Source organism: Python bivittatus, unplaced genomic scaffold, assembly GCF_059951505.1.
Source record: "Python bivittatus isolate LINGU-HERP-01145 unplaced genomic scaffold, Pbiv_v1 ctg000070_np1212, whole genome shotgun sequence".
Lineage (NCBI taxonomy): Eukaryota > Metazoa > Chordata > Lepidosauria > Squamata > Pythonidae > Python > Python bivittatus.
In genome coordinates, this window is record NW_028277034.1 from 22,328,749 (window position 1) to 22,355,009 (window position 26,261).

Sequence of the window (26,261 nt, forward strand, 5' to 3'; positions counted from 1 at the left end):
AGACCCGAACGTTCTCTTACTAAACGGGAGGAGGGGGCAGAGATGACGACAAGCGCCGCGAGGCCACGCACTACGTGGCACCGCCCCTTCCCCTCATCCCGGTCTACCTCCTGCCTCAGCGTGGCCTCCGCCAGCTCCTCCTCAGCTGCGGTCGTGCTCGGTAAGCTCCGCTTTCGTCTTTCCTCAGAGTGGCAGCGACGAGAGAAGACGTCGAGGTGGAGTAGGAAAGCGTGCGTGCGGGAGTCAGTGACTGCGTCCCGTTTCCTGCTCTCCCTGGGCTCCTTCTCCTTCCAGAACCTGCCCCCCCCCTTGTCAGATTAAGCTCTGGCGAGTGCGGGGGACTCGAAACGTTATCCCAGCTGCCATAAGCACGTGTGTAGATAGCACGACAGAGGGTATTCCTGGTGGCGTAGTTTTGTAAGTGAGAAGCCGGAGACGCGCCATGATCTCGGTCCGCTTCCTTTTCGCCTTGAGCTGTCAAGTACAGTAAAAGGAAGTTTTAAAAAGGTTACGGTTCCATGTCATTTGTTTTGCAAGGGGTAGGAGGGCGATTGGTGTGTGAAGGCCTGAATCAAGCCTGGCGATTATAAAGGATTACCAAATTATAATAGCTGCTCTCGAGTTAGGTGGCATCTTTGTCACAAGGGAAATTGAAAATGCCAGGCACAGAAGTAGTTCTTCTGTTAAACTCACAAACACAGAAAGTTTACATGTTATTTCATTGGTATTTAAAAATTAAATGTGAGGATCCCAAAAGAGCTTTTATTCGTATGGGTTATATTTATCGATGTTTACTGTATTAAAAATTAAAATTGACCCATTTTCTGCCTCTACCACTAATCACAATTGTTTGATGGGATTTTAATATTGTATTATTTTTCAACATAGGCTAGCGAATAATTTTGATTTCAAGGAATCCTAGGACCACACTTTAAGAAACATTGATACATGGGATTCCAATAATCTTTTTCACGACAGGAACCTGCTGTGGGAGAGATTGTAATGAAAAAGACTGAATGGCCAGAGTCACCCAGTGAGTTTCCATGGGACGGACTTGAATTTGGTCTCCCAAGTCCTAGACTAACAACTTTAACATCTGTCTCCTTTGTTGCTTGATACTTCCATTTCCAAAATGTCCAGAGCATAGGATAAGTAGTCTACACCAAGTGGTCTTTACAGAACCAAATCTGAATTCACTTGGTACCAGGTAACCTGTATAGAGAATACAGGAGCATTTCTGTGTGACATGCTATTAGGTTTGAGAACATGATGCCTACTAACAGGAATCAAAGGTCATTGAACCTTCCAGATTTTTAATAAAAATAGCCAGTCTAAATTGAATTGTTGAAAGTATGAATGTTTGAAGTAACGTTGATTGATAGATTAATGTCTGATATTGTACACAAAACAAATCTGTTGTAGAACTATTTGCTTCAAGTGTATGTCTTTCGTACCAGCCTCCAGCTGCGAACCTCAAGTTCTAGTGAAAAACAAAGTAGATCCTGCATGCCTGAATCCTGAACATTTTGTTCTCAAAAGTTACAGAAGTAGACTGAGGAAAAGAGTTATGTTGAAAACCTGCTAGGTTTAGAGAAGTTCCCAAAGAGGAGGATGAGCAAGATATGGCAGTAATATCTTCAGCTTCTAGGTAAACATTTGTATCATCCTGTTATTGATGTCACCCAGTACAGAATTATTAGAATCAGATTACAAATCATTTAAGTCTTATGCAGTGCTTTAGTCACCACCAGCTGGAAGAAGTGGTGTCAATGCTTTCAGTTTCCAAGGAATTTTTGCAAAAGGCAATCTAATTTGTAACTAACATGGCAGGGACATGGGAAGAATTATTAAATGTAGACTTGAATGGCTCCAGGGGCATTTCTTAACTTTTGCTGGAAGACATAGTACACCACTCCTGTATGGGTTGCATAATTAGAGGAGAGGAATTGTAGATATATTTTCCGTGCTAGCTCAGAAACTAAAAATCAAAGATGAAGGAAAGAATAAAGAGGGTGAAAAGTACAGAGTGAACAGGCTGATTGCAAATAGGATAACTAGGCTTACTCAAAGGCATTAAGTCTAGTTTAAAAAACTGAACCTATTATAACAACATTATATTACATATTCATGGGCCCAGGATGACTGAGATATGATGAAACATTCTTTTGTGAGCTATATTCAACATTGCCTGCAGTAGATGGAGGTTCAGCTGCAGTTGTGGCTGCAATAAATAACTCCTGTATGAGGAGTTGAGACATTCTGACACATGAATCCATTTTAGCCAAATCATGCTTTGGAACTTCCTTGGATGACAAGTTGGAGCAGGCAGTTTAATTCTACTTATTCTTCTGGTATGTTCCACATTTGGGATAGTGTAATTAATGCTTGTCCAAATGTAATTAATGCCTGTGCAAATACATCTGAGCAGGTCACAACCCATTCATGTCTGGTCACAATTTAATAATAATAATAATAATAATAATACTGCAATAATAGTAATAATTTACTACATTTATATGTCACCCGACTCCCAGCGACTCTGGATGGTTTACATTTGTTAGAAATGTTTAAGAACAACAACAACAACATACAAAAATCAGTCATTCTCACTAAAGGCCTGGGTGGAGAGCCAGGTCTTTAAGGTTCTTCGAAATGCCCCTGATTATGATGATTATACCACTGAGTATTATTGCAACACTTTTGCAACAATGTACCTGTATAATTTTGTATTCCACCTTAATGGAATTTATTGTTATTTGATGATGTATGCTGTCCTGAGTCGTGTGCTGAATGGGCAGCTATATAAATTGATTGATTAAATATTTATTTAATCCTTTCTTTCTTTCTTTCTTTCTTTCTTTCTTTCTTTCTTTCTTTCTTTCTTTCTAACTTTGTTGGGGCATTATACATATTTTAAACAAATAAGCACATAGTTGTTTGAATTGAATATATTCCTTTCTCTACTGTGTATCTAACTGGATTTACCCTAATCACTTAATTTAATTTTCATTTCTTTGGCCAATCTTGGGTACTTTTCAGAAATTCATAAAATTCGTTGAACATATTTTAGTGATTTCATTACTTCTGTTCTTTGAATTCATTTTGTCAAAATGGTGGGCACTGTGTATTCCAGCTATTCATGGTTGTGAGGGTGTAGAAGTAATTTCCTTAGCTAATAACATTTTAAGTAGAAAAGCTCACTATGAAAGGATATGGAATATGGACTCAAATTAAAATTCTAGCTATATGTAAATTTCACTACAGCTAGTCCCACTTACCAACCACTTGTTCAGTGACCCTTCAAAGTTGCAACAGCGCTGAATGAGTGGTACTTACCACTGGTCCTCGAAGTTCCAGCTGGCATACCATACCACGTGCAGTCACATGATCATGATTTGGGCATTTGGCAACCAGCTTGCACTTATGATGGTTGCAGCACCCTGTGGTCATGTGATTGCCATTTGTGACCTTCCCTTTCAGCTTTCCACAAGCAAAGTCAAGCTTGTGGAAAGCTGGCAGAGAAGGTCGGAAGTTGCTCCAGTAAGTCCCCCGGCTTCCCTCTGCTCTCACAGTGCAGCACCCTGCTTCCTTGGCTTCCTTTTGCTCACCGGCACTGCACCCTGCTTCCTCTGGCCTCCCTTCGCTCATGCACAGCCTGCACTGGGCTGTCCAGGACCTCCCCCACCCCCTAACGGCAGTCCCCCATGACACCTCCATGCTCCTTACCTGGGATTCCTGCTGCTTCCTACTTAATGACCCACGCATTTTGGGGTTACAATGGCAACCAGGATTGTCACTACTCAATGTGGTCATGTGACATCACACTTTATGACTGCGTCGCTTAGTAATGGCAATTCCAGTCCCAATTGCTGTCATAACCGGAGCACTACCTGTGCTGGAATATGTCACCTACAGATCAGTTGTTGGATTATTTTCATTCAATACTGCTAGCCAGGCTAAATAAGATAATATGTATCTTTCTCATTTACTTATGTATGATTATGTACCAATCAGCTATCTTTAGAAAAAAAAATATAGGTTTCCAGGTTTGACTTCTAGAGTGCATTATTGCATTCACAAAAGCAAGAATTATGCTATATTCTGACTCATCTGCACTCCTGTTGTTGGGAACCAGAATGAAACTAGTATTCAAAATAGTGCAAAGTAACCTATAGATCCTTTTTATGAATAACTGCAATGAGAACAAGAATAATGCAAAATAGTGAATATTTTAAAATACTTTATGTTTGTTATGTTAATGTTAATGTCAATAAAATAATAGAATTTGGTCATAATCATAGAATAAACGTTAGTTTTGTCTTTGCAGGAGAACTGGAGTTACTTTTAATTAAAAATGCCTAACTCTAAAAGCAGATCTCGGCATAGACATAAAGTTAGTCAAGAAGCTGGCCGGCGTGAATTAGTCTCCAGATCCTTGCAAAGTGCTCAGCATTGTCTGGAGGATCAGGATTTTGGAACTGCATATGCTCACTATCTCTTGGTATTAAACATAGCTCCTGAGTTTAAAAATGATGTCAAGGTGAGAAATTCTCTGTTCATTTTTTTCCCTCTCCTAAATAAATATATGTGCCCCATGTGCATACTTAAAATACTACACTGGCCATTCTGTGTAATTTATTTATTAATTTACTTATTTACTTATTGGAAATATATTTGCATAATAAATAATTCTCTAAATTTATGAATAACTTTTCCTTTTTTTCAGGAAACATTTCAATATACCCTTTTTAAATGGGCAGAAGAACTGGATTCTCTTGCACGAATTCAAGATCTATTTGATTGCTATGAGCATGCCCTGGAATTATATCCTAATGATGAAGTCATATGTAACAGTATGGGGGAACATCTTTTCAGGTGTGAAGTTATCCTTAATTAGGTGTATTTTGTTTAAGTATTTTAGCAAAGATTCATAAAGCTTCTGAGTCAGGGTCTTCAGTTAAATATATTGCACAGTTATTAACTGAATATGCATTCTAAATGCATGTTTACTTGTGTTTTAATTCTTCTTTTTGTGAAACCATATGAGCCTGACAGCTTCTCTTCTGTTCTTTAGTTCAGACTCATAAGAGTAGTGATGGCGAACCTGACATGCCAGCATTCACCAACACCCAAGAACAACTATTCTCCCTGTTTGCGTTACCAAAGAAACTGAGTTTGATTTACTCATATTTCATTTTTGTAATTATTTGACATTTCTTATGTAATACATAGCACCACACATGATTGGACGGTATTTTTTTTTTAAATAAATGAATATGTTAAGAATTGTTTCTTCTTTGCTTGGGCTGTGTGTGTGTGACATGCCAGCAGAGTCAAGTTAGGCATTTTCTAAATTTTTGACACACCGAGTCCAAAAGGTTCGCCATCACTGCATTAGAGCAAACTTTAAATGCAAATATATCTTTAATTATAGTATAATTTCTGGGCTGCTGTTTAGCACTCATTATATTTTATGTTTAGTCTTAAGATTCATTCTCATGATCATTCTGTGCATAGGAATATTCTGTTTTTCCAAGGCTACTTTCCACAATGGAAATGGGCAACTGTGTATCTCAGTAGTTTTTTTATCAACTCATGCTTTCACAAGAACAAAACTTTTATTTTTATTCAGCTATACTGACATAATTTATAGTACAGGTAGTCCTCACTTAACAATCACATTTTAGACTGACAACTCATCGCTAAGCGACACAGTTAAGTGAGATATCACATGACAGCGACAGACTTACAATGTCACTTCTGCTGTTAAACAAGTCACCACAGGTCATTAAGCAAAACATCATATGACCACAATTTGGATTTTACTGCTTACTTCTCCACTGACTCTACTTGTTGGAAACCAGCTATGAACCATGAAAATGGCAATCGTGTGACCACATGATGTTGTGACAGTTGTAAATGCTTGCCGATTGTGAAGCACCCAAATGTCAATCATGTAACTTTGGGGATGCTGTGACAGTCATAAGTGCAAGGACTGGTCATAAAGTTACTTTTTCAGCACTCTCGTAACTTCAAACAGTTGCTAAACAGGGCAGTCATTAGATGAGGACTACCTGTAAACACTTATTCCAAGACTTATTTACACAGCTAGGTGTTGTTTGTTCATTTCCAATGGTAAACCAGAACATTTTTCTACATCTACATTTTTCTATAATTTAAACTGCTATGTGTTTTCATACTACAAATGTAGATTTTTGTCAACATTCTGTTGTTCCAAAAATTAATTTAAACTTTTATGTTTTTATTGGTTATGTAATTTTTTTTCTGTCAGGATGGGCTTTAGAGACGAAGCAGCCGCGTATTTTCATAAAGCTGTGAAGCTAAACCCTGACTTTCCTGATGCAAAGGAGAACTTTTATCGGGTTGCCAACTGGGTGGTAGAACGATGGCATTTCATCATGCTTAATGACTCCAATAGAAATTTGTTGTATCAAAAAGCAATCCAGAAAGCAGTCCATTCAGGATATAGAAGTGTACTTGATATTGGAACAGGAACAGGAATTCTTAGGTTTGTTGAAACTTCATGAGATTAATATTGTCATGTTTATTTACAAAGTAATAATTACTGAGTGTTAGTGACAAACATTTCAGTATCCCAGTTTCAATAAAATGTTGCCAGATTGCACTCAAGGTGCTTTTAATCTTGTGCCTAGTATCTTGGAATAAGTACCATGAATTCATTAACATACTTTCAAATAAATGCTGATAGTCTTCCACTATTTTAGCCCTATAACCTTTGTAGCAGGATTGAACAGCCATTGTTCCCTTACAGTTTTTTAGCTATCCTGACATTTGAGGTTCTATCTCCATAGCAGATAAAGTTGGGGAGACAACCACTAAACAAAACTGACGGCTCACCGCTCTTGTTTATTTTGGGTTTAAAATGGGGTTTGATACAACTAGCTTTTTTCTTGTTTTAAAAGTTTAAGGAATTAATTATATTATTTCTTATTACCTGAACTTTATGTTTCTGCCCACCTATTATGCCAGAGGACTTTTAAGAATAAATATCAAATATTTTAATACAGAAATTACATTTAAAGTTAAATTATTACCATTTTGTCAAACAAAAATTTATTAGAATTTCTACAGAATGTCTTCTGCTTTTTCAGTATGTTTGCTAAAAAGGCTGGAGCATCTTCTGTCTATGCTTGTGAGTTGTCGAAGACTATGTATGAATTGGCTTGTGAAGTGCTGGCTGCAAACAATTTGGATGAAGAAATCAAACTTCTTCACATGAAATCCCTTGATATAGAAGTTCCAGAGCACATTCCTGAAAGGTTATATCTTATATTTTATTGTAATATCTTGAATTAAATTAATACGCTATTCATTGAAGAAGTTATGAATAATGTTACTCATAGTCTCCAAAATAGCAACCTAAATCCTTGTGTTTTATAAAATGTTACTCTTTACATTTATGCTTCTCCTGAAATGGACTTTTACATTGCAGTCTTTTACTGACTTTATGTTGAAACAATGTAATAGCATTGTGCCATGCAGCTGAAGCATATTCATTCAGAAACCTGGTCTAATGAATTCACAGTCACTTAGTCCACTGATCTAATGAATCACCCACTGATTCAAATTAAGTGGGTAGAGCATTGCAATTTAAACAAAATCGTTACATAAAATCCAAAATAAAAAAGATACCAGTGACAGTGTCTTCTCCTTGCCTCCAATTCCAAACATCTTCTATTAAACAGTTTTGATACTTTATATTAAAATACTAAGAAGTAGTTTTTAGAGCAAGTGTGTAAGAAAGAACACTATTTTATCCAAGAAGCTCACTTGGGAGATGATCACAACTAGTTTGCCTAAGAAAGGACTGTTAATGTCAAGTTACTAGATTTAAGCTTTATAATTTTTAAAGGTTTCTTGTTATAACCATATTTTTATATTTAATAGAGTTTCCCTTGTTATCACTGAAACAGTAGATGCTGGATTATTTGGTGAGGGAATTGTAGAAAGCTTGATCCATGCTTGGGAACACTTACTTTTACCGCCAGAGGTAAGTATCTCTTAGTATCTAAGGCTTGATAGGAAAAGATATGTTATTTTTGTATTGTAAAGTTCATGAAAGCTTATGTTTCTTCAAAAAAATTGTTAGTATGAAAAGCTGCAGACATTTTTGCAGTCCATCAGCTAAAATATAAGTATACATGAACAGTAAATGAAGTGTTGTTGTATAGTTTTTAATCTATGTTTGTTTTGCAGCCTAATGATGGCAAAGGTGATTCTAAAAACTATGGTAAAGTTATTCCAGCAGGAGCTACTATGTGGGGCATAGCAGTGGAGTGCAAAGAGATACGCAGACATCATAGGTATATTTGTTACTGTTGTATGTGGAAAAATTTGTTTCAACTTTAGACAAGAAACAGAAAGTGTTTTACTTTTAAATAAAATATTTTTGTCTCTGTACTTTTTTCACTAACTTCATAGTGAACAACTTTAAAAGCATGTTAGTAAGCATGGTGAAATATCGCTATGTATATATAAATGCTGATAATAACTTTATACTGTACTGACATTCATAAAACACAATTCCCTCATTTCCACATTGTAGGGCAATTTATGTATGTTCTAGGCTGATACGTACAATCTATATTTTTTATCCATTCATTAGCAAAGTTTCTTTGCATATGTTATACACTAAATAAATCACTGTAAATAATAAATTCTCCCAAATCAGGTAATATATGTTTCTGTGTATATGTGCAAACGTGGTGTAGTGGTTATAATGTTAGACTAAAAGCAGTGAGACCTAAGTTCTAGTCCAGCCTCAGTCACAGAAGCTCACTGATGAGTTGGGCCAGCCACTCTCTCTAGCCCAGCCCACCTCCCAGGTTTGTTGGAGTCAGGGACAATAGTATGGGACATTCTATACACTGCCTTGGCTTCTGAATGAAAGGCAGGTTGTAAATCTAACTAACAAATAAATAAATATACACATGCATTAAAATATTATATAAAAGCAAAGATAAAAATACAGTCTGCTGCTGAAAAGACAGGTGAGGGAGCTAGATCAGAAGGGCCTCTTCTTTAAAACATAGGCTCTACTATAGTTACTATAGAGGAGCATCTCAGAAGCTGATTACAGTTTTCCTTATTGCTTGATGTCTGACTTCTGTGTGAGTGCTCAAACTCTAAGGTTTATGATGTATAAATTTTTCAAAACTTTAAGAACATACTGAATGTCAGTGATTTACAAGATATTAAGAGGTATGAATCATAAATTACATTACTTGAAAACAATGGATGGGAAATAGAAGACTAAGAAAAATGGTCTGCTTAAACCCCAGTTGAGTATACTCTTACAAATGATTATTAGATTTGGACATGAGATTGAAATTTCATCCTATGCTATACAGGGAGGTTTCAGTAGAAATAAAATGGGAAAGGATATTTTCCCTTTTTTTCCCCATTTTCCAGAAGCCACCCCACCCCCAACTATATTTAAGTAAAGCTAGCCTAAATCAGATTTCTTCAACGTACAACAGGCTTCAGGAGAAGAGATAACATTTCATCCTTACCCTAAAAATTATCTTCTCTGAAAGTTCAAACAGTAGTACTAACCTCCTGCTTTTCAGCTATCAAAACTTCCAAATGAGACTTTTTAATATGCAAAATACTATACCTAATTGAAAAATAAATTATTTATAATGAAAAGGGAGTGTGCTTGAATTTGTCTTGTCAACTCTAATTTTTATCAGTTCCTTTTTTCAGAGTGGATGTAAAAGAAATTGCTGGTGTCCATTTGCCAGAAACATTGAAGTTTTGCAGTCCAACTTACGCTTCTCTAAACTCCAGTGAAACCCTTGAACCTTATACTACTGAAAAACTCAGCAGAGTACCTGGTGCTTATAAAGCTCTTACAGAAACTTTTCAAGTTTTGGCAGTCAATTTTAATAATTTGCAGGTAATTTACTGGCATGAGAAAAAACTAATAATTACCAATTGTTACTATAGAATTGAAAAAGAACTCCATTAGCATAATACCTTTATTCCATACAATATTTTAACATTTATCCAAATGTTGCCATGTTGAATGAGAGCATATTTTCCATATTAAGTATTTATTACTAACATTGTGTGGATGTTTTAGATGCATGCCTAACAGCTGAAATTTTATTGTCCTTCACCCAATTGGCTGTCCAAATCTTGTACAAACTATTTGTCACCCACTACAATAGTTTTTTTTCTGTGCAGACAACACTGTTACCTCCTTGACATGAATATGTGTGAATGGAACTGTTGTTATTGCTCAAACAAAAGAAGTACTTATTGGAGTCAGTTTTTATATTTAAGGCAGAATTTCAACTGTAGAATAAAAATTTAAGATTAATGAACAACATAACTTGGGAACAGGAAAATGGGGAGGCAGAACCACTTGAAAAATAAGGTGGAAGAAGATTTGTACAGGTCATTATGTATTAGAGAGAGAGAAGAATTTGGAATTTATTTATTTATTTATAAATAAAATGTATATGCCACCCATCTTACTATCAGTGACTCTAGGCGGCTCACAAATAAGCATAAACACACTTAAAAACTATAAAACACATTAAAAGACTACAAACAATATAGCTCAAACAGCTCCACCAATTAATTTATTTTCATTCTTTGGAGAAAAAATCTACGTAAAGTAACTATAATCATTGCAGATAGACTGTAAGCCAATAATAGGCCTTAGAAGAGGATGAATGTTTTCTCTAGAATAAGCACCGTCCTTATTTATTAGCCTTAAAGGCAAAATCTTGATATGCAACCCTTATATACAGTTAATGGTTTTAAGTAATATGTTTGAATGAGAATGATAATGAGTTGCCTCAGTAACTCTCCCTACACCTTACCTGACATCTAAGATTAATAATTGGATTAATAAAGCAGAACACTCGGCTGAACTTGCCTAAAAGCTATAATGCAATGGTTCATAATATGTTCTGTCTAGATTGCTAAATTTTTAATACTAGGTGTTTGATTTTTATTTTTCCAAAATTGCATGTTGAATTTAGTTTGCATAAAATCATGAAAGGATAATGTTTTAGAAATAAATAAATGAACAAGCTAGAAATAGGTAAATCAGCCATTGCACCTAGACTTTCTGTTGGTTCCTTTCAGTGTAAAACACTGTGTATAATGTAACCGTAACCTGCAGTTGAAACTAAACACACACAAACACACTTTCTCTCTCTTTCTCTCTTTGCTTTCAGCAGATCCTATAGGAAATATTTCAACATCTATAACTACAATCCTATTACAGTTTTTTTTTTCAACACCCCAGTTAAAGACAGCCAAATCTTAGCATACACAAATTATGCTTGGGAACCCAGGTGTTATTGCATGCCTCAGTAATCATATTATTGTCACATAGTTTATTGCAGCTTTCTTCAGTCAGTTGCAACATCTTTAATCCAGCAAAAGTAGCACAGTTGTCAGGCTGGGCATGATTCCCAGATTCAGTATATGTGTTTTGTTTGTAGACACTTATCTGGTTATGATATTCTGGCAATAAATAAACGTAACATTTCCTGATCATGGACATATCCATGGAGTTTTTTGGCAACAATATAGAAATATTTGGCTACCACCTTCTTTGGGAATACTCTCATGACTTACCAATCTAACTTACAGCTCTGGTATTTCTTAATAATCTTAAGCAAGTTCAACCCTGATTAACTTTTCCAAACCAGCCAAGGTTGGTTAGGGGCTATTATGTAGCTGGTCTTTGGATATGGACGTGCACTCCATGGGAAAAAAACTGGATTGTGTTCTAATAAAAGTTATGACAACATATCTACTGCAAAATTTTAAGAAAAGTGAACTAAAATGAGTTTTAATTCTTTTAAAATTATTTCATTACAGATATTACATAATCTATTACTGTTTATCTAATTTTTGGTAATAAATTAAGTTCTATATTTCAGCTGTTTTAGAGAAAAATATTTACTAAATTATGTTTTCGGAGTGGAAAGTGATTAACAATTAACTGTAATTTACCATCATGTTTTTCTTTTATACTTGACCAGGAGCTAAAAAGTTTGTCAACTAGTAAGCCATCCAAAATTAAGATACCCATTATTAAAGAAGGAATACTAGATGCTATTGTAGTCTGGTTTACACTACATCTTGATGATGAACATATTCTTTCTACAAGTCCAAATGTGGACACCTGTTGGGAACAAGCAGTCTATCCTGTACAAGGCCTCCTTGGTATGTCTTTCATTTTATTAAAATCAAAACTCTATTTTCTCTTTTTTGGTTATTTAAATTTGAGGAAAAAATAAAATTAATCATATAAAAGTACAGATCTGTAGATAAAAGAAGTGTCATTTGATTACATGAACTTATAAAAATAGAAGGAAGTTCCCTCTGAGATCCAAATAGCTCCTATCCTGTTGGCATTCCAAAGAGCCATAAAGACCTGGCTATTCTCCCAGGCCTTGGGCTTGGGTGGTTGGTACCCCATTTGTTGGATAATAGTTGTTGGTGGGTTGTTTTGGGGTTTGCCAGGTTCACCATTTTGCTCTTCTTTTTCTTCTTCTTTGTTTGAGTCTGGTTCTGTTGCTTGTTTGACTTTGTTATACTATTTTTATATTGTTTTGGTGTATTGTGACCAGACCAGCATCATTTGGAAGTAAGCGATATCAAATCAGTCAAATAAATAAATATGGTGTAAGCTTTGGGACAATGGTGTATATCTGTGTCTGTGCCACACATATGCACACAGTTAAGATATAGCACATATTTGGAGAAGGAACAAATTGTAGAAATTAAAAGGAAATATAGAGATAATTACCATAATCATAGCTGCTTACAGTCTTTAAAATTGAATTAATTGGTCTAGAATGTTTTCAGAAGTGCCATGTTTTAAAGGACTCCACCTCCCTAAAACAGTTGATATATACTTGTCTTTGCATACAGTGGGGCAAAAAAGTATTTAGTCAGCCACCAATTGTGCAAGTTCTCCCACTTAAAAAGATGAGAGAGGCCTGTAATTTTCATCATAGGTATACCTCAACTATGAGAGACAACATGAGAAAAGAAATCCAGAAAATCACATTGTCTGATTTTTAAAGAATTTATTTGCAAATCATGGTGGAAAATAAGTATTTGGTCACCTACAAACAAGCAAGATGTCTGGCTCTCACAGACCTGTAACTACTTCTTTAAGAGGCTCCTCTGTCCTCCACCCGTTACCTGTAGTAATGGCACCTGTTTGACCTTGTTATCAGTATAAAAGACACCTGTCCACAACCTCAAACAGTCATACTCCAAACTCCACTATGGCCAAGACCAAAGAGCTGTTGAAGGACACCAGAAACCAAAATTGTAGACCTGCACCAGGCTGGGAAGACTGAATCTGCAATAGGCAAGCAGCTTGGTGTGAAGAAATCAACTGTAGGAGCAATAATTAGAAAATAGAAGACATACAAGACCACTGATAATCTCCCTTGATCTGGGGCTCCATGCAAGATCTCACCCTGTGGGGTCAAAATGATCACAAGAATGGTGAGCAAAAATCCCAGAACCACATGGGGGGACCTAGTGAATGACCTGCAGAGAGCTGGGACCAAAGTAACAAAGGCTACCATCAATAACACACTATGCCGCCAGGGACTCAAATCCTGCAGTGCCAGATGTGTCCCCCTGCTTAAGCCAGTACATGTCCGGGCCTGTCTGAAGTTTGCTAGAGAGCATTTGGATGATCCAGAAGAGGATTGGGAGAATGTCATATGGTCAGATGAAACCAAAGTAGAACGTTTTGGTCTAAACTCAACTTGTCGTGTTTGGAGGAGAGAGAATGCTGAGTTGCATCCAAAGAACACCATACCTACTGTGAAGCATGGGGGTGGAAACACCATGCTTTGGGGCTGTTTTTCTGCAAAGGGACCAGGACGACTGATCTGTGTAAAGGAAAGAATGAATGGGGCCATGTATCGTGAGATTTTGAGTGAACACCTCCTTCCATCAGCAAGGGCATTGAAGATGAAATGTGGCTGGGTCTTTCAGCATGAGAATGATCCCAAACACACCGCCCGGGCAACGAAGGAGTGGCTTCATAAGAAGCATTTCAAGGTCCTGGAGTGGCCTAGCCAGTCTCCAGATCTCAACCCCATGGAAAGGAACCCAGTTGAAAGTCCGTGTTGCCCAGCAACAGCCCCAAAACATCACTGCTCTAGAGGAGATCTGCATGGAGGAATGGGCCAAAATACCAGCAACAGTGTGTGAAAACCTTGTGAAGACTTACAGAAAACGTTTGACCTCTGTCATTGCCAACAAAGGATATATAACAAAGTATTGAAATGAACTTTTGATATTGACCAAATACTTATTTTCCACCATGATTTGCAAATAAATTCTTTAAAAATCAGACAATGTGATTTTCTGGATTTTTTCCTCCATTTTGTCTCTCATAGTTGAGGTATACCTATGATGAAAATTACAGGCCTGTCTCATCTTTTTAAGTGGGAGAACTTGCACAATTGGTGGCTGACTAATACTTTTTTGCCCCACTGTATTTGAGCTCTTGAAAAGTGTGGGCAGACCCAAAATACAGTGGGCATATTTTATAAAATTAAGATAAGGTATTTTGAAGATGGTTTCTTTTTGTTTATTCATTGGTACTTACCTTTGGCATTTTTGGTATTCACACACATATTGTCCTAAATTAATACAGCGGAGCTTAACCAAATACTATCTCTTTCATTTTTGTAACCAAACAACAGGATATCATTTAAGAAATGAAAAATGAAAAGCCATTGTGCTGCACAGATCATGGGAATTATGCCAGATTCTAAATATGTGATCCCCATTCTTTATAGAAAATTTTAAAAGTAAATTTCAGTATGGTGGACAGAAGTACGGGCCTATTTGGAATATTTTGACAAGTACATAGAAGTCTCAACAGGTCAAGAGCAGGTCAAGACCTGGTCAACTGCTGAGAGTGGGGTTATGAAACAGTAGAAGAGGAAAGAGAGAGTCCAACAAGGCTTTATTCTCTTGTGAAAAGATATGTTTTTTCTTTTGGTTTTTTTCCCCCAACACCAAAGGAACAGAAATGTTGGAGGAAAAGGAAAGGCCAGAAAATGTTGAGCTGTCTTGCATTGTCTGGAGCTAGCAAACAGTGGGATTGAATCTATGAAGTTTCTTCCAAAAGCCTCCCTTTAAAGAGACACTACCAGCTTGCTGGAGACAGTATGTTTCCCACTAAGCAACAATTAATATTAAAGTGAGTGGTCTTGCCTGGTCTATCAAGGCTGCTGCTTCAGATAGAATTTGCCAGCTATAATGCCTGCTGGTAATTTAAATAATCTGGACTCTATACCTGTTACTGTTATTCTTCTTTTATTTTGTTTTGAAGGCGTTATCTAACTTCAAAGGACTGAAACTTCAAAGAGAAGATTATGCCTTCTGTGTAAAAGAGAATAAATCTTCTCCCAGAGAGTTAGGGGATAGGTAAGACTAAACCTAGCTTCAGCCTTGGATCCTTGACTGGGCCAATCATTGAGAGGCCTTGCATGTGCAGCTGGAATATTCATTTCTCTCCCCAGATGCACTCCATATAATTAACAGAGCTTAACCTATAATACACAATTTTCTTTTCTAAAGAAAAAGAAAAAAGTAATGAACAACTCCACTGACCACGGTAGGAAATACTAAACTTGTCACATTTCAAAACTGAACCATGCAAGAAAATCCAAGAAATGAGAATACATATTGAAGAAAATTAGGAAGCCGTAACTAAAAGAATTTCAACACTGATCATGACTAGCCCTAATTATACTGCCAAAGTTTCCTGCGCTTAAGTTTTTTTCCTACCCTACCTAACAGACTACTTGGCCCCCTATTTTGAGTGGGCTTGTATTCCATCTGGTTCAGCAACAAATTTGTTCTTTAATGTTCATGTGAGAACTGACTGTCACAAAATTTACCTAACAGTATTATAGAGCTATTCAACCACACATTGGGTTAGAGAGTAGAGTCAGTTCTTTGTTTGGGCCTATCCTGCCTGCATGTATGGTGATTTGGAGAACATTTTTTGCCATTTATGATTCAAATATTCTAGTATGACATTAATTGATGCATCAACACAAAAATATCATTTTTCCTGTATGCCATTGGACATGTGCCGACTTAACAAACATTGCTTTTGGAAGAATGATTCATTACATTCCATAGTTTTTATGCAAATAACAAAAATCTGACATAGAAATGGCTATAATAAAACTGAACATTCTTAAGATGGTCCTTCAAGTCCTTGAAAAAGAAACTTCAGAGATTGATTACATATGAGACAGCTGAACTATAATTTATAAAGTACAGTTCACTTCCTATGACTTAAATTAAATTTTATTGTTTTTTCCCCTTAATCACACCACACATGTTAATTAGATCAGTGCAAGATTTTATGAATGGTAATGAGTGTAGGTTTTGTTGCTTTTATAGAAATAGATTTGTGTCATTTCTTGATTTAATAAAGTAGCTAAATTTATAGATTTAGAATGAGTTCAGTAAAAGCAATCATAATGCCATGCTTCATTAGGACTCGAGATAGCAATAAAGAATTTGGAACAACTGAGAGGTAAATTAAAAACAGAGAACAATTAAGAAAAATGAAACTTAATTCAACTTGGTAGTTGTAACTTTATAATCTGCTGTTTTCATGTGTAACTAAAGTTTTAATTATTTGTGGCTTTTAGTCTAGCAAAAAAAAAATGTTAAGTATTCCATTTTTACACTGCCCGACTCCCAACAACTCTGGTGGTTCACATGAATCATGAAGAGTATAAAACAATAAAAACAATGCAGCAATAAAAGAATAAACCCAAAAAACAAAGATGGCAAAACCCGGGAAGCAACAAAGCACACACCAATTCCTTCACCCATCCTAGCCAAAATCCTGGGCAAATAGCCAGGTCTTCAAGGCCCTCCGAAATGTCAGTAAGGTGGGAGCCACCCAGATCTCAGAGTAAACATATTTAGGAGTAAACCCAAGAAAACATGCTTAAGAATATGTTGTTAATTTCTAATAGTATGTGTGTGCAGTCATTCAAGTAAGGCACTTTAAGGACCCATTCCTTGAAGCAGCTACAGCCATTAATCTCCAGTAACCGCAGTAGCTTTTTACTATGGATTATTTAATAGATATAATGTCCCTTTATGCCTTTCTATGTTTCTTAATGAGGGATTAAGTTGAAACTAGATTGTGGGAATTTGATGGTTATCCTGGATAAAAAGACTGAGATGCAAATTCCACATTTTATAAGATGAGTGGGGCTACATAGCTAACTAGAGTACCGGTTTATTTGCCTCTCTTATCCCATTTCTTACCTTTCCTTACTTTTATCATTGTAAATTGCTTCATTAAAATGCCATTTCGGAGCAATTTTTACACAAATATTAACTTGCGATATCTGGATTCAACTACGCCTTTTTGTTTACAACACTGTCTGAGTTTAAACATCACAGGAAATTATATAGTTTGCTGGATCATTGCTTATTACATTATTGTTTTTAAATCATACTTTGTAGCTCAATATTTTGTATATATATACAAGCAATGGCTAAAATAAAACATTGCATAGTGCAATGTGTGGATCTGTTCATTGAAAGCTGCTTGGCACATGTTGTTGAACATTATTAAAGTTTACAGATGAATTATATTCTCCAGCATGTACAAAACAACTCTTTACATATTGCATATTTTATAAAAGAAACTTGAATAAATAGTATGTATTTCATTTGTCATCCTTTTATGGTTTACAGATCATTCTGTGAAATCTGGAGATTGCATTGCAATGGAAATATGCTGCCAGGACTGCTACCTAAGGATCCAAAGAATTTCTGTTATGACTTCCGGATATGGAATGGATGTTGAAGGAAACTTGAGGGAGAAGAACAGTGAAGCTGAACTCTGCAGTGCTCTAGCCAGCCTTCAGACAGCAAGCACATTGGAAAATGTATGGCAAGAATGTATGCTGGAATCCACTGAAATTGCTTTACTGAATAATCTGCAGTATCATGAATGCTTTAAAATTGCAATAGGAAAAGTGTTGTCATCATTAAGCCACCATGAACAGTCATATTCAATGGATGTGGATGGCTGCCATCATGAACTTGAAAAGAACCAGAGCAAAAATTCTGTAACTCTTGATCCTCTGTATGTATTGGATGTATCAGAAGGCTTTTCAATTTTGCCAGTAATTGCAGGTAAATTTGGAGCAGTTAAAGCATACAGCTCAGTTGAAAAAGATCAACACCAAGTAGCACTCAATTTGATTTCAGAAGTCAACCAGTTTCCCAAAGAAACATTAGAGTTTTGGCTTAGCCATCTCCAAGATGAAAACAAGGTACTACAGAGACCTAAGTCTGATAAATTATGGAGTATTATAATTCTGGATGTCATAGAAACTTCTGGTTTAATTCAGCAGGATGTGATGGAAAAGGCCGCAATATCTAGGTAATGTAAGAAACAAGTTTCTTGGATTGTATTGCACCACTCAGTTACATGGCAAATATAATTTGAAATTTATTAAAAATACACTTATTTACCAATAGGTCCATATTTAATTAAATTTTACAATTTAGAGACCGCCCAAGTCCATCACACTATGCTCAGCTTACAGATTTAAAAGCAAGAAATAATATTAAAAGAACAAAGAACTTAGTCATCTAGAAAAAGTCATAACAAAATCCCTGCAGGGGCTTAACACCCATCGTGTGTCAATGCCTGGGAGAATAGCCAGGTTTTCAACACCTTTTTGAACATCATTAGAGTGGGAGCCACACAAATCTCTAGAGGGAAGCTTTTCCAAAGGACAGGTGCTGCAGCAAAGAAGGAACACTCCCTAAGTCCCAGTAGATGATACTGTTTAATCAAAGGAATTTAAAAATTCTGATTTTGCTTTGTTACTATGTTTTTCAGTGTTATAGAATTATATGTCCACATCAGAATCAAAATAAAAATTGGGTTTTTAATGCCCAGTCATGCTTCTTGCTTATACATATTTTAAACATTTTGGCCTAAACTTCATGATTTCAGAATCACTTTTTTTTAAAACCTTGAGGTCCACTAATTGAAGTCAAATGCAGAATATATAAACAAAGAACATCTGAGAATTTGTTTTCAGCATCACAACTGAGCTGGCATTTTTACGCATTAAAAAGTCTACTTACCTTTACCAGTTTTCTGTTTCAGTAGCATAATGAAAAATTATAGAAACTAATACATTAATACTATTGTTAAACAAATGAAAGTTGAAATGTTTATTTGACTCACTATACATGTTCATGTTTAGGTGTTTGCTTCACTCTGGAGGAAAGATATTCCCACAACATGTGAAAATGTATGGAATGCTTGTAGAATCCAGTTTATTATTACTCGAGTCTGCCGTTCAAGGGACAGATCCCACACTTGATTTCAACATAGCACCTTTTATCAACCGGTTCAAGGTTTGAAATAAATTGCATTTTTATATAGTCAGACAGTCCTTCAAATATTGAGATGCCAGAAAAAAGCCAAGTTTTTAAAGTCAAATATGGACACATCAATTCTGTGTGATCCTATATGTTATCCAGAGTTTGAAAATCTGCTTATTGAAAAGCAAGAAAATTGATTAAAGAAAATAATGGAGACCTAATGGGCATGTATATATCAAAAATCTTTGTATTTCTTCTTATGCAAAGAGTCTCTAAGCATAGCAATAAGAAAGTTGATGGAAATGTGGTTGGTTTTAATAGTTTTTTCCAGAATAAAACTGGCCACCTCCTCCTATGGGTAACTAATGCCATTTATTTTTTTTAGCAGTATGTATTTCTGGCATTCCATAAATCTTGCCATTAGAACTCGATTGGCTTTAATTATAAAGTATTAATGATGCGGTTTTGGCTGTAGTAACTTGGATTCTGTCAACAAAATAATATGATTTGCAACTATTTTGCAACTATCAGTATGGTATATTGGCACAGGCACATAGTCACCTAGTATAGGTCTAACACCTGCAGTTTCATCCACACAAATTCTTAAGGTTAGAAATGTACATAAATGTCAGGATGGAACATAGTTGGAAGGTTTTGTTTGTTTGTTTTTTCTGTAGTGTGTTGTACAATCTTATTGTATGCAGAATTTTAAAACTTTCTGTTTCAGGTGCCTATCCGTATTTTTTTGGATCTCTCCACACTCCCATATATACCTTTAAGCAACTCGGTGGAACTAATGCGAGTGGATCTCATGAATCCTTACTTGAATAACAGCAGTACCGAAGTTGAGGTAAATCCCCAAAATAGAAATTGATGCTCAAGTTCACTACACTCTCATTTTTGACAGATAGAAGTTTGCAGGCATCTGGCATATGTTCTGTGCTTAGTTTAATTGACAGTACTTATGTGAAGCTTAAGCTGCTTTATTTTCTAAGCAGGAACCAACACTACAAGATAGGTATCCAAAAATTTATACAGGTTATTAGTTTGTGCAGTTTACTTGCTCAGTTCTGATTTGTGGAGAAATGCCTGTATTTACAGACAAAAATCAATCTTAGAATCATAGAATTGGAAGGGGCTTTTAAATTAAGTCCGGCCCCCTGCTCAGTGCAGGAATCCAAATTAAAACAGCCCAGATAGATGGCTATCTAGTCTCTGTTTGAGTATACCCAGTGGAGTTTACCATCTGTCTGAGTAATTGGATTGAACTGGCCATACTGTTACCCTCAATTGTCTTAAGGCTAAACATGGCCAACTGCATTAATTCATAGGGTTTAGTTCTAGTTCCCTGATAATCTTCATTGTCCTTCTCTAAATATGTTATGTTTTCTCTGAATTCTTCTTAAAGTATGGACACAGTATTTGAGATGGGGTTTGACCTAAGTAAAATAGTGTGAAATGATTACTTCCTATGATTTGGAAGTGATACTTTTACTGATACAGCCTAAAATTGCATTTGTTGCCTCATACTCAGTTTGCAGTCACCTATTATGCCAAGATCTTTTTTGCAAGAATTATTAAGCCAGATATCCCTTATCCTGTATCTCTCTGTTTGAATTTTGTTTCTTAAGAACTTTGTGTTTGTCTCTGCTGAATTTCATTCTGTTACTTTCACCTCATTTTTCCAACCTATCAAGATTGTTTTGAATTCTGTTTGAATTCTGTATTCTAGGGTATTATTCATCGCACCAAATTCAGTAAGCATTTTCTTTTTCGCACCTTACTTGATACCCCTACAGTGCGGTTAGCATTCATAGATGAGCATTCTTGAGGATGATTTAGCAGCTACATAGCCAGTGAATTGTCATGCCATGTTGTTGGCATGCTTACCTTGCTAATCAGTATGTCGTGAGGTGTTGTCAAATGCTTTGCTATACTGTATATATAGCACTTTGACAAGAAATTTAGCTCATTAAAAAATGAGATAAAATTTATCTGGCAATAGTCTGGTTTTTTTTAATAGTAATTTTAGGAAACATTACAATTAAAAAGCTAAAAACTAATACAAACTAAAAAAAGTAAAAGAATAAAAATAAAAAATATAAAGTGCATAAAATAAAACAATAGGAAAATAGGAAAGAAAAATAAAAATATAGTAAAGAAATATACAAAGAAATGACTTCCCCCTTCATCATAAGTATAAATAATTTTAGAAACATTTAAAAATGAAAGACTATGAGAATGATATGGAAAAAGATGCTACACTGTATATATAAATGAAATTGGCTGTTAAAAGAGATATATGAATAACAAACCAAAAGAGCAACCTGGATAATCTTCTTATATTGGATTTACAAAAGAAGCTTGTTAAAGCTTTGAAGAATATTGTGAGAAGGGACAAAGGAAAAATTAAAATAAATCAAGTTCTAAGACATTATTTGAAGGGATCAAAGATTAAGATTGTTAAAAGTAAAAGGAAGCAATATAAATTTTTGATCAAGGTTAAAATAGACATGTTGTCATCTCTGGTAACCCTTAGTGGACTTTTGCCGACTGGGACTGAAGGGCGAGGTTTTAAGGATTTGTTTATAGATAAGAGATGAGGTATGGGCAGAAGAGATCAGTTGTTGTATTTTAAGAGATGGCAATAGACTGTACTTGATAGAACCATGCTAACTTCTTGTAATTAGCACATTGTTTCCAAGATGCCCTTATGATCTTCTCTAGAAACTTCCCAAGTATTGATGTCAACCTGACCAATTTGTAATTTGTTGGATCTTCATTTTCTCACTTTTTAAAGATTAGGACTACATTTGCACTTCAGTCATCTGCTAATTCACAACTCTCCAAGATTTTTTAAATAAAAAATAGGGCTGATAAGGGCTATCCAGACATTAAGGTCTGATCCAGACATTAGCTAGTTCCTTCAGTACTTGGAAGAAATTCAAACCTATGCTTTGGTTCCGTGTCTTGGTAAAGAAGGGTTTTTTTATTGGATAGCAATTGCTAGCAAGGAACAGCAATTAAAACTTTTACAGGCTTCAACAAATCCTGAACATTCTTTTATTCTCATGCTTTCCTTATCAGTATACAAACCAGTTTCAAGTTCTAGCCCCTGTCCTTGTAATTTGCTAACTTAATTATGTAGCCACATAACTTTATAAGAACTTCAGATAACTCAGTATGTCTAGATATATTCACAGGACAAGATGGCTTCTTGTGAACACAAAAAAATTGACTTCCATCTAATCACTTCTGCAGTATCCTAGAATGCAATCCCTGTGGTCCTGGAGATTTAAACTCATTCAGAATAAAAAATATTTAACAAAGAAAAGCTAGAACTATCTGGTTCAGTCCTCTCTAACAAGAAAATTGTGAAGGCCAAGATGGAGGAACAGTCCAATCCTGTTCCTTCATAATTTTCTTGTTAGAGAAGACTGAACCAAGTAGCTCTATCTTTTCTTTGTTAGCTCTTAGATCCTCTGTTTCCCCCTTGAACATTCAGAGCCTGTTTTATCCTCAGGTGCATGAAAACATTCTGTATTCAGCACTGCAGAGTATCTTAAGTGTTTCTTGCTTCTAGATATTACTCTCATCTACTTGGCTTGTTCCTCTGTCTCTCTACCTTGTGGAAGATTGCTTTCACTGTTCGTTTCTGTTGTATATCTTTGTTTCTTTGAAAAGATAACATTCAGTGTTCCAATCTTTTCACTTTTTCATCAAGGATTGCTGCAAACTTTAATTTGCTGCAAATGCATCCCAGATTGTTTTCAGGCAGGAAGACAACCCAACCCGCAAGTATTGCAGGTCACAGTTGGAGACTCCTGCCTCTTTATTTTTCTTCTTAAAGACTACTAGTAGAAAATTTCTTACTTCTCTTTTGTGCTTCTTTCTCAGGATCTAATGTTAGTCAATTATAAGTTAATGGGTTTGAGGGTAAACTTCCCATAAAAACTCCTGCAAGCTTTTCCTGTCAGCTTGCACTGGTACTTCACTGTCTTATTCCTCATAGTCTTTTTACTCAACCAAAAAAATCATGCAATCGGGAGATCATAATACATACAATAGCAATCAGCAACTATTCAGGAGATAACCTTTCAGCCCTCAGCTCAGAACACAGTGCTTCAGAACACAGAGCTTCTCTGGTCACCCTTCTCTCTTCCTCCTGTTAAACTCCCCAGGAAAACTCCTGTTAGCTTTCCCTTTTCACTTGCTCAGTGAACTTTTACTGAAATACTAACTAGAATAACACATGATGGAGTGGGCTCAGTGCAAAATACAGACAAGCTTTACTCTTGCACTAGTTTCCACTAAAGATTTTGATACAGGTTTATATGAACTACGTGTTTTTAAATTTGTCTCTGATCTGTACTTTTCCATGTGACTCATTAAAATCAAGATGTTAAACAATTTCCCAGGAACAGTGTCCCTGCTAATGGATATGACTGAGTTAACTGTTTGATTGAGCAGAGGTTTTTGTTTCTGGAATAAAAGGTGTTCCTTTTATTGGTAATTTTGTGTAGTTCCTATACATGTTTCCTCCCTCAGAAGCATCCGTAACCAACCATAAAAATGGCAAAATGGCATGCATTTGTGCACATGCCAGTTATATACTTGAATCACAGTGATTCAATTTTAACTAGAGCAAGAACTGTAGTTACAGCATCTGCTTGATGGTATCGTTCCCACCAATGCCCATGTCCTCCCTTAGTACAGAGAGACTACAATAGTAGCAATCTTAGCAACTCCTCCAGGGGAAGACAAAGCCCAGCATAATGTTCATTGGATTGTTGTACAAAGAAGGAATCTTCAACTCAACTTAAATATTATAGGTCGGAAATCAGCAAATGTATTATTGAAAAATTGAAAAGCTTTTCCTTAAAGAAATGTGCTCATTTAATTTTATCAAAGAAAAGTTGACTGCTGAACAGTAATTTAACACATCTTAATTTTGTAGGTGGAGGTTTGTAAATCAGGTCAAGTGACTGGTATTCCATTTTGGTATCATGTATATCTGGATGAGGATATTGTTTTGGATACATCAAGCAAATCATCTCACTGGAAACAAGCTGCCATTGTGCTTGATAAGCCCATTCAGGTTCAAGCAGGAGAAAAACTTGTTCTCAGTATTCAGCATTATAAAAGTAACATCAGTGTTGTAGTAAAACAATAAGATATAAAGCGCTTCAGTTGATTGGTTTTTAATGTCTAAATTGCAAATTTAATATCTATGTTTTGTTAATAATAGCCTTGGTAATGTGTTAATTTTAAGCTACTTGGTCAATTTGCAGAACAAGTTAATTCTGTATAGGACATTTTATAATATTGCAGGAATTGTATTTCTCAGTTGTAAAAAGACTATGGACAACATATACTATACATGAACCACTCTTTTTTTTTATTTTTGCATTGTAGAAAATTACTGAGTAAAAAAGTGTAAAAAAAACCTAAATGTGGATTCTACAATATACCTGCTCTTACTTTTTTGCAGATTACTAAAACAATAGTGAATTAACTAGGAAACAATACTGTATTATTTTAGATTACTCCTAAAGATCCTGAAATTAGTAATGCTTATTTTTACAAGAGAGTCTGAAAATATTTTGTCACAATATGATGTATAATGTTAAAATGGTTCTAGCCTATCTATTTATAAGTCTTCATTTTGAGAGAATCAGTAAATGTTTGTAATAATTGGTTTCAGATAGGAAAAAAGGCATGTTCTTGTTCAACTATATTTTATAATACAGAATACAAAATAAAGAGCAAAGTATATAATCATTTTGTACCTCATCCAGTAGCCATTTCTTTTATTAGCATATTTTTGTCAATCTCCTGTTTAACATTTCCTGCTTAAAATATGATTCTACATGCCAGCACCATCTGCAGAAGTACTCAAAGTAACAGAGCCATTCGAGTCTCAAATTACTTCTAAACAAACTTTTAAAGGAAGTTTTCAAGTCACACAAGAGCAACTGAAAAAAATGGAATAAGTATAATCTAATTTATTGTCTCCTAAATAGTTTTTTAAATTAAGGACAGGTTGTTTTATAAGTTCTGTTTATGCATAAAAAATATTATCAAATCAGCTGGGTAGAGAATTTAACTCGTAGGATCTTCCTTTTCCTTATGTAAGAAGCACAAAGGGTATGGGGAACAGCTATGTTTGCATTTACACAATAGCAAGCAGTAGTATCTGCTTGGGAATTTGATGAGTTAACTGAAAGGATAAAGCTGAGCAGTACGGTATAGAAACCAGTGTTGCCAGTAACCAACCTGAAAGGAGAAATAAAAGCAAAGGGGATACAAGAAGGATAGAGAGTAAAAGAAAAAACAGGTATAAAGTAGAGAAAGAACAAGGATGCTAAGAACTGCAGCCTATAAACTGCCTAAAAAATACAAATTGCAACAGCAGAACTAATGAATTGAAAATTAAGAGCCAAAGGCATAAATTTTTACTCATTTCTCGCATTTGAATATTAGATTGTAAAGTGTCAGGTGCCAAAAAACATGGAGTTGAAGGATAATTGCTGTTTGTGTGTAATCTGGTTCACTCCACCCCCTCCCCAACCTGTTCCTCCAATGCAATTGAAGACTGGCCAGTTACCAAGGTCAAAAGAAATTTAGTTTCAGCCTCATCACCTTCTACCATTGAAATGAGTGGGCTGGGCCATGAATGCATGAGAGCAACCTGCCTAATGTGATCTGAAGTGAAAAAAAATCCATAAAAGAATTGCTCAACATCCCTGGGTTGAAGCCCATGCTCAATATTATGCTGTTGACATGTCAGCCTTATAAAAAGCTAAAGACGTAGAACC

At 35.6% G+C, this 26,261-nt stretch overlaps 1 protein-coding gene across 6 annotated transcripts; it reads left to right on the plus strand.

Annotated features, from left to right (window-relative positions):
• Positions 1-81: 81 nt before the first annotated feature.
• Positions 82-25,224, plus strand: PRMT9 (protein arginine methyltransferase 9). 6 transcript variants are annotated; one of them, XM_088132779.1, is made up of 14 exons: positions 117-160; positions 1,458-1,648; positions 4,328-4,540; positions 4,727-4,875; positions 6,293-6,529; positions 7,134-7,301; positions 7,930-8,032; positions 8,239-8,345; positions 9,748-9,940; positions 12,051-12,234; positions 17,791-18,484; positions 19,323-19,476; positions 20,171-20,293; positions 24,401-25,224. In XM_088132779.1, exons 3-14 carry the CDS (start codon positions 4,355-4,357, stop codon positions 24,614-24,616), a joined length of 2,514 nt encoding a protein of 837 aa, XP_087988905.1. In that variant the 5' UTR covers positions 117-160; positions 1,458-1,648; positions 4,328-4,354; the 3' UTR covers positions 24,617-25,224. The 6 variants fall into 6 exon arrangements, with proteins under 6 accessions (XP_007426477.1, XP_087988905.1, XP_025021319.1 ...); XM_007426415.4 differs by lacking the exon at positions 1,458-1,648 and having other exon boundaries at positions 82-160; XM_025165551.2 differs by lacking the exons at positions 117-160; positions 1,458-1,648 and adding an exon at positions 190-417.
• Positions 25,225-26,261: the final 1,037 nt, after the last annotated feature.